Source organism: Heteronotia binoei, chromosome 5, assembly GCF_032191835.1.
Source record: "Heteronotia binoei isolate CCM8104 ecotype False Entrance Well chromosome 5, APGP_CSIRO_Hbin_v1, whole genome shotgun sequence".
NCBI lineage: Eukaryota > Metazoa > Chordata > Lepidosauria > Squamata > Gekkonidae > Heteronotia > Heteronotia binoei.
In genome coordinates this window covers 67,560,021-67,569,193 of record NC_083227.1, presented here as the reverse complement: position 1 = coordinate 67,569,193, position 9,173 = coordinate 67,560,021, and the positions used below count along the sequence as shown (strand labels likewise).

The 9,173-nt window shown below is 41.1% G+C and overlaps 1 protein-coding gene across 2 annotated transcripts in view; it reads left to right on the top strand.

The window, feature by feature from the left end:
• The first annotated feature begins 2,246 nt into the window (after nucleotides 1-2,246).
• The window catches only part of CRBN (cereblon), a 32,310-nt gene continuing 25,383 nt past the window's right edge, over nucleotides 2,247-9,173 (top strand). The window contains exon 1 of one of the 2 annotated variants that reach the window (XM_060239575.1): nucleotides 2,247-2,385. In XM_060239575.1, the coding sequence (XP_060095558.1) occupies nucleotides 2,319-2,385 (67 nt within the window). In that variant the 5' untranslated portion in view covers nucleotides 2,247-2,318. The remainder of the gene's footprint in view (nucleotides 2,386-9,173) is intronic. The other variant, XM_060239576.1, reaches the window with a different exon arrangement.

Genomic DNA, 9,173 nt, shown 5'->3' with positions numbered 1-9,173 from the left:
AATTCACCTGCTATTGCCCTAGAAAAGGAAGCAGAAGGAAGTTGCTTGTGGGCCAGAACTGAGCCCTGTGGGGGCCAGATTTGGCCCATGGGTTGTATGCTTGACATACCTAACCTTTCCCTTTGCTGGTCTTATGGGGACTGCTATTTCCAGCTTTTATTTTAAATTTAGTCTCATTCTAGCATGGTAGTGTTGTAAAGTGTATACATATGTATTTTACCTTTCTGTGAGAGCTTGTTTGGTGTAGTGGTTAAATGCAGGAACTCTTAATTGGGAGAACCTGGTTTGATTCCCCACTCTTCCACATGTCCCTGCTGGAGTGGCCTTGGGTCAGTTATAACTCTCTCAAAGCTGTTCTGCTCAACAGCAGTTCTTGGAGAGCACTCTTGGCCCCACCTATTTTACAGGGTGTCTGTTGTGGGGAGGGTAAGGGGAAGGATATTGTAAGCCACTCTGAGACTCCTTCGGGTAGTGAAGGGCAGGGTATAAATCCAATCTCTCCTCCACCTTCAAAGAAAGTATTAAGAGTTTTAATTAAAAAGTGTGTGTGTGATATTTATGTCTGACAATTCTCAAACATCTGATGTTTGTTCTGTGTGGCTCTTATACTAAGCAAGTTTGGCAACCCCTGCTCTAGAGATTTGATTCTCTTGTGTTTCTCCTTCAGCTTCCTTTTTACTATTCTCATTTCTATAATTCCATAAAATTCCAATGAAACACACTTAACTTGAGGCAGAATGTTTCTTTTGAGTAGATTCACCAGTACTGTCCCTAAGAGCGAAATTTTTTTCAGTTTGAAACAACAAAAACTATGTTTTGAATCTAAGAAAACAGAAAGTTAACATAAACTTCATACATTAAGGAAAACAATTTCTCAAGCTATTTGTCAATTTCTAGGGTTGAATTGCATTGTTGATGAGGTTGCAATCTTAATTGTTATGTCAATAGTGCAAAAGGGAAGCTGAGAAATGAAGCATCTTAAAACATATCTTGGTGTAATGTACTATATACAATATGAATGTCCTTGACCAATGTAAATATTTTTACATTATTTCATTTTCTTTCCCCAATACCCTTTTTCTCTTCTGTACCTTTATTAATTTTTAAATGATAATTTTAATTTTTTTTAAAAAAAACGTTTATGCTCCAGTAAAGATGTCTGGTTTAAGGTTCCACAAACTCCTTTTTGGTTTTCTGCCACAGACAAAGACAATTACCTTATGACAGTAGAAATCATTCTATAGTTCATAGACAACCACATTTGCAATTAGCAATAGCCCCAAAGCACGACATAACTATTGTGTGCTCTATATACCTTTTTATGAAATACACACATGCAATAACAGAAGGCATATTTTAATGTTATATAATCATAACCTTTTAAACTACCAGATAAAGATTACTTCCCAAGTCCCAAACTCCAAGGGTATCATGGCTTTATATGGCATCTTCAGAATGGAACTTGTAGGCTTCCCAACTTCAGGTTTGGAAATTCCTAGATATTTGGGGGTGGATCTTGGGAAGGCAAGGTTTGGAGAAAGAAGAGACCTCTCAGCAGGGTATAATCGCATAGATTCTAACAGGGGTTTTGGGGTAGAAAAAGCCCAACAGGAACTCATTTGCGTATTAGGTCACACCCCTGATGTCACCATTGTTTCACATAGGGCTTTTTTGGTAGGAAAAGCTCAGCAGGAATTCATTTGCATATTGGGCCACACACCCCTAATGCCAAGCCAGCCAGAACTGCGTTCCCCCCCCCCCAAAAAAAAAAAAAAGCCCTGGATTCTAACCTCCAGAACAGCCACTTTCTCCAGAGGAATGGATGTGTGTAGTCTGGAGGTTCACAACCCTAAAGTGTGACATAATTTTACAGAGTTTTACGGAATGCCCTTACCTTTCAGTTTTGTTCTGAGGATGAGTAACTATTATAACATTTTGTGTGCTTCAAAAGTACTACAGAAAATACGGTGGGGCGGGAGCTGAAACCCAAAATATCATAAATTCAAGAAGACTTTAGCGCCTTCTGAGAGATGCATGGCCAGGAATTCACTGGACGGGCTGACGTGGAGAATCAGCCCAGGGAGGAAGGCTTTCCTGATTGCATTTCTGTCTCCGAGGGAGCTATTTAAAAGCGCAGAAGAGTGAATACAAAAAATTCCTTCTGCTATGCGCTTCACGTCCCAGGAAAGATCGATGAAGAGCCGTCTTTCTGGCCACTAGGGGCCGCTGCGGGGTAGGTTGGAGCTGTTCAAAGTGCCGCTTCCTTCTCCTCCCTTCCCCCGCGGCGCCTTCCCAGGCTCCTCTCCGGGTAAACAGCGATGGCCGCGGACGAAGGAGGCGGAGAACAGGAGAACAACATGGGGAACCACTTGCAGCTCATTCCTGGTAATGGCCGCTCCTACTGAGTCTCTCGACAAAGGCCGAGACGGCCTGAAGGCGCAGCAGGGAGGGCGAAGGGGATGCTGCGAAGGGAGCCGGGTGGCTCAAAAGGGGCAGGCGCTAGAAGGCTATACGAAGGCTCTGTGCGGTGGGCCGGCCGCGCTGTTGGGAGGAATGGGGTTCCTGAGGGAGAGGAGGGGAAGCTTGGAGAGATTGAGCCTGGCAGGGTTATGGCGATGTTGCAGGCTGTGGGGTACGGGGCAACGAGAGAGGAGGGAATGGGGGCGTGGCGGGCCTTGGAGATGGGGTGGGGGTGGTCTTTGATGGCAAGGAACAAGACCTATAGGGAAAGAGGTCATTTGTGGTGACTGAGTGGAATCGGTATTGTGAGAGAGAGGCAAGGAAAACGGAGCAGGCTGCATTACAGCCGGTCAAAAAGGTTTTGTCAGACATGGCAAGTTAACGGCAAGGAGCGGGGGAGTGGGGGGGAAGGACTGGGCTTTGTGGCATTGTGGTGGAAGTTTCTGGAACAAGACAAACTGCAACAAGAGAAGGACAGATGTTTTTAAAGGAAGGAAGTTTGATGTGGGTAGACAGCAAGAAGTCTAGGGGAAATAGCTAGGGTTGCCACTTTTTTCTTGGCGTGGATGCTAGATCTTTATCAGGAGTTGGACAAATGACATCTTATCCTGGCATGGAGAGGCTGTGCTAATGGAATTTCTATCTCTCTACTGCGTTGATGACATGTCTTATTTATTTTCTTCATTTATATTGTGCCATTCCCTCTCAGTGGGAGCCCAAAGTACCTTACAACCTTCTCTTCTTCTCCATTTTATTTGTACTATTGTTTCCAGGAGGGAGCAAATATAGTTGTGTTCAGGGCTTTTTTGGTAGAAAAGCCCAGCAGAACTCATTTGCATATTAGACCACACCCCTTGATGTCACCATTGTTTAACATAGGGCTTTTTGTAGGAAAAGCCCAGCCGGAATTCATTAGCATATTAGGTCACATCCCCTGACACCAAACCAGCCAGAACTGCGTTCCTGTGCGTTCCTGCTAAAAAAAAAAAGCCTTGGTTGTGCTGCATTAAAGAGACTGGAGAGAAACTGAAGAAGTGAAAGGGGAAGCCTGAGAAACTGGTAGTTGGGCCATTTTGTGTGTATGAGAGTCCAATGTTCGGAACTCTGAAGTAAGTAGCGCAGTAGGGTTTTGAAGCATTAAAGTGCAGAAAGAGTCAAGATCTTTATGATTAGGATAAGAGTAAGAGGTGGGATGTGTTGCTAACAGGATATTGGAACATTCCAATCAGTAAGGAGAATAGGGATTTTTGATAGTAAAATAGAGTTATGTTCTGGACTGTGGAATGTTGGAATTAATGAGAACACTGGCCTGCTATGTAACATAAAGGAAATAAAGATGTTTGGTGCTAGTAAAGGACAGTTGGGGTATAAAGTGCTGGTGGAATTAGGGAACGGTCTGTTCTATTCACTTTATATAGCCAGATACTCAGTGGTACAGTCTTTATATGGTTATGCCTTGAAGTATACTCTGTATCAGAACCTTGCTGCACTTTGAAAATCCTTACATCAGGAAGTATGTGATGTATAATATTAAAAGGTATTTCTGATTTTTCATGGTGGGTAACTGGATTGGTATGCAGTGCAGGATTTTTCAACAAGGAAAAGATATTGCTGTGTCTAAAGAAAAGAGCAGGGAAAGTTGACTAAAATTGGTATGGCTAATTTTCCCCAAAAAACCATTTGCTTGCAATATGCGTAATTGAAAAAGTTATTGGGACACTACTGTAAGTGCTATTTGTACAGATTCCTAGGACTTTTTTTTTGTTTCCCTTTCTCATTTTTGGAGCTCAAAGGGATATGTATTAACTGCCTTGACCAAAACTAGCTTTGCATTAACCAATTTCTGCTTCATGTTATCAAGAAACTGGCCTTTTCTAGTCAGTTCTTAGTCTTTTGAATTTTGGTCAGGCAGTTAGGCCTAGTCAAGTTACTGAAGGTTCATCTCTGGGAATTTAAAGTTAGGATGACTTGTTTCAAGAGAGATAAGGGATGTGATGGAGGTAAACACAAGTGCAAGTGAGATAAAGGGGAGCTTCAAGGCCAGAGACAGAGTGGGGCTTGCACTTAGATTCTATCTCATTAGCACAAGGGACCTTGGGTGTGGGTGAGTTGCTTGATTGTGGGTACATGCTAGCTGCAGATGTAAGTGGTCATGTGTTATAGCCTGCTGGGCCATCTGGTTGGCCAAACAAGATCACGCCAGCTGCGGACAGTTTAGAATAAAGCAAGACCATTTATTCTTGTTTAGACCTTCCTCCCTTTGGGCCTTCTTGCCATCCTTTTGACTGTAGGTTGGGCCTTGTGCAGCTGAAATACCTGCTTCTTGGATTTTGGACTTGGGAGTTCTGTTTGGACCCTGTACCTTCAGTCTGACCACGTAACATCTGGATCAGAGGCACCTCTGCCTCGCTCTGCGGCCTGGTTGCTAACAGGCCACAACTCAGGGGTTGGAGGCCCCTGTTCTTGGCAACCAAGAAAGCAGAATTGAGAAGAGGACACTGAAGGAAAAGGATTTATGAATTTGCCAAATTGATCCTTTACATAAAAGTGTGTTCAGTTATATATATAGAAGGTTGTGACACAATGCAACTGGCATTCCCATGAGTAGGGGGGCTTTAATATCTGGTGTCTTTTGACAGAGGACAACTGAAAAAAATAAGTAAAAATGCACATAAATATATTGGTAATCAATGAGCCTCCATTAAAACAGGAATGCTCTAGATTAGGGTTCCCCAACCTTTTTGAGCTTCTGGGCATCTTTGGAATTTTGAGAAGGGGTGGAGAGCTCCAAACCCAAAATGGCTGCTGCAAGGAGCAGAGCCAATACCTCCTTCCTTGCTTTGTAGTAGAATCATAGAAAGAGAATAATAAGAAGTAACGGTGTAGTAGGGTCTGGCTGGTTGAAAATAAATGGAATTAATATACTATGAATGTCTGAATAAATTATCTTTGTTATCTTCCCACCAGCTTATAGTAGCAGGTGTTTACTGGAATAAGCACACAGCAACATAACAAGAATTTATGCTATGATGCAACTTGTGTGGGACTTTCTGCTGCTCTTTGCAGGGCTGTCTCCTAGCGTTTGTGTTTTGCTTGGTTCTGCCAATTTTCTTCAGAAAGCTTCACCCATGTTACATCATAGTTGGCTGGCAGTAAAGCTACAGCAGGGTAACTGTGACCATACTTCAGTTGTAGGTTTTTCTAAATTATTCTCTGCTTTCTGACATGAAACTGGAAAAAAATCCTTATTTCTTAGCAGTTAAGAGAATAATTGTGTTTTGGTACAACACTTACTGTGGCCTCCTCCTTACTGCCTTCACTGTTTATCTGATATAATTAAATTATAAAATGTAGATATAACCAAAATTAAAATAGCACTATTTGATTTTGTAGGAGATCAGTATCCTCCTTAGAACAATGCCTTATTATGTGTTATAATATATACCGTATTCTTTTAAGAATATAGGAGTGCTCCTGACAGAATTTTGAACTCAGCGTTTGGATGATTGCCAGCTTTATGGATTAGAAATGGCTGGCGTCTGTTCCTTTAAAGGAAAAATAGATATGAAATGAGGCAGAGCAGCATTCTGACTTGCATAGGTGCTGTGGAATAAGCAATCCTTAAAGAAGGAAACTGAAAGGAATAAGATAGTGGCTGTAAGGTGCTTGACAGATGCTTTGCAGTAATACTGCTGGCAAGTCAGGATGTTTGTAAAATGAAGCTCCTTAATATTGGTATCGTGATTTGGAAGAAATATTCAGTGCAGATATTCTCATGTGCCTTTAGTAAAAGCATGATTTCATAATTCCATTTTGAGTGGGAGTGAAGGATGTGGGAGGCTGACTTTCTCTGCATGGTTTTAAATTATTTATTTACCTTATTTATAGTCACTAATGATATTCTTCAATCTTTTATTGAGTTATGTTTTGCTTGCAAGCACACTGAGTGATATGCACTTTATTTTTTTCACTGCTGATAGTTGGATTGTGCAGGTTAATCTGTACAGAGTAACTTCATGGATGGGTTCATTCTTGGGGCATAGTGGGGAACTGAATCTATCTTATAATCATTATTTTTAGATCTGGAATCACTTTTAAGCCCAGGCTGCAGCATAAGAATCATTTTTAAGTTTTTATTCCCATATCCCCATCTTTTAATTTTTCTCCTGCCTCTTTCTCTTTAAAAAAAGTAAATGGTAGTGTTAGTGCTACTAACATTAGGTATGCATCGCAGTTAGAGGTCCGAACCCCCCAAGTGAAAGCCCCTGAACAAGATAAGCTTTGGGTCTTCCTCCAGTCAGGAGAATCCATTACTTGTGACCATAGACAAACAGAACTAGGATGTTTATATAAGAGGCTTCATAAATGTTCATGGTATGAGTCCAGTAAAGAATGCAGACATTACACTTACAGCACTTTGGTATTGCTAGAATGCTGACAAATGAATTTCTTGACCTGAGAAGATAAATTTGACAAACATAAATAAAATACATTCTTTTGTGTGTCTGCCTTGAATTAAGATAGCGCAAGAGTATGTGACTTCCCTCTTCAAATGATGGAGGGCAAGGTGTGTTGTGCCTTCATCTATCTGAGTTTGTATTGTGGATTAATGAGACTAGAACAATGGTCTTTTGGTTTTTTTTCCATTGTGGCACTGCAGTAATGAGTCATCACTATTCACAGGCTTTTAGGCTTTTTTAGCCAACATTCAGCACAGTTTGGCCATTTGCTTTTCTTGCGGAAATAAGTGAAAATGAAGACCCAAAATGGAGCAGCCATGAGTTGGATTTAGAAATGAAGCATGGCCTAGTACTAAAAGTAAACACCCTGTTGTTAAAATACAGCATTCCCTAATAGGTAATAGAGACAGGAAGAGAGAAGAAAGCTTTAAAACAGTTGTAGGTAAAACAGAACAAGATTTCTTCCTCTAAATGGGAATTGTGTATGAAAATGTAGTAAAAACTAACACAACTTGATAAAATGTTTGTTAAAAAATATAAAACAACAATGAATGAACTGTATTGTAACTCCTATGAAAAACAGGATCAAAATTATATTAGAATAACATTTTTAGAAATTTTTTAGAAACCAGGAGTGATCTAAGAATGCTGTTACACCTGTACCTGGATAGTAAGGAAATGTCAGTTTGACTTGATCGTTTACCCATGTATAACTGTGCCCCATGGTGTGCTGAAACTGTTCATAGACAGGTGTTTCAAGGCAAGACATAGTTATACCACATGGTATAAAAAAAATCTCTTGAGTCTTGAAGGCTGTGGTGGGGAGCCCTGGCAGAAGGAATCATGTGACTGTCATAGGAAGTAGTGATAGAACTGTGCTGCCTTAATTATGAAGGCCCATGCATATTTTATAGTACAGTTGCAGTGCACTACACTGTGGGTGGATTTACAGCTGTGATTGTGTTGTTGAGGTTTATAATTTAAAACCAGCAGATAGGCCTAACCCTGGTAAGTGAAAGCAAGCCTGTGTTGTACTAGAAGGGGGGAAGGGGAGAGAGAGATTTCATATACACACAGATCATTTTAAAAGTTATTGTAGGGGGATTGTATCTTCCCTGTGCTGGAAGATCTGTACTGCCTGTCCGTCCGTTTCAAGGCACAATTCATAGTGCTGGTTCTTACCTTCAAGGACCAGTGTAGCTGGAGTCAGGATACAAGAAGAAACGTCTTCTCCCAGGCTGTCCAGCTTGCAGTTTAGATATGCCTCTCAAACCTGACATCTGTGCCCCAGCCCGCAAAATAATGAGAGCTGTGGCTACAGATGGCACCCTTCAGTGGTGGTGCTTTGCCTTTGGAATTTTATTTTATTTTATTTATTTATTTATTATTTGTATCCCGCCCTTCCTCCTGATGCCTGCTTAACTTTCCTGTAAGTGCCAGGCCAAAACATTTACCTTTACCTAGGCTTCGAGCACTTTTTAAAAAGCAATTCAGTCCATTTTAACTGTTTAATGGTCTGCTGGCCTGAGCATTTATTTATTAGTAACATTTTAGGCTGCTCAGTGTTCATTGTATGAACTGGCTTGTGTTTAATTGTTTACATTTTAGTTGCAAACTGCCTCAAACAGGTCTCAGAAGTGGCATATAATTTTTTAAACAATCTTGTTTTATTTATATTGATAACTTGTCCTTTTTAAAAATTCTGATTTACATTTAGTCTGAACTTAACGAAGAAGAAGAATTATAGATTTATACCCTGCCCTTCTCTCTGAATCAGAGACTCAGAGCAGTTTATAATCTCCTATATCTTCTCCCCCCACAACAGACACCCTGTGAGATGGGTGGGGCTGAGAGGGCTTTCACAGCAGCTGCCCTTTCAAGGACAACCTCTGCCAGAGCTATGGCTAACCCAAGGCCATTCCAGCAGGTGCAAGTGGAGGAGTGGGGAATCAAACCCAGTTCTCCCAGAAGAGTCTGCACACTTAAACCACTACACCAAACTGGCTCTCTGGAGGCATGGAATTCCTTAAGACTGAATTTATTACCCTTTTATGAACTTACGAAGTACTGCTTTTCTTCATAAAGAAAGCATTGTTGAGAAAAAAAATCATCTGCCATCATATAGCACAGGGGTGGCCAACGGTAGCTCTCCAGAAGTTTTTTTTTGCCTACAACTCCCATTAGCTCCAGCCATTGACCATGCTGGCTGGGGCTGATGGGAGTTGTAGGCATAAAAAAATCTGGAGAGCTACC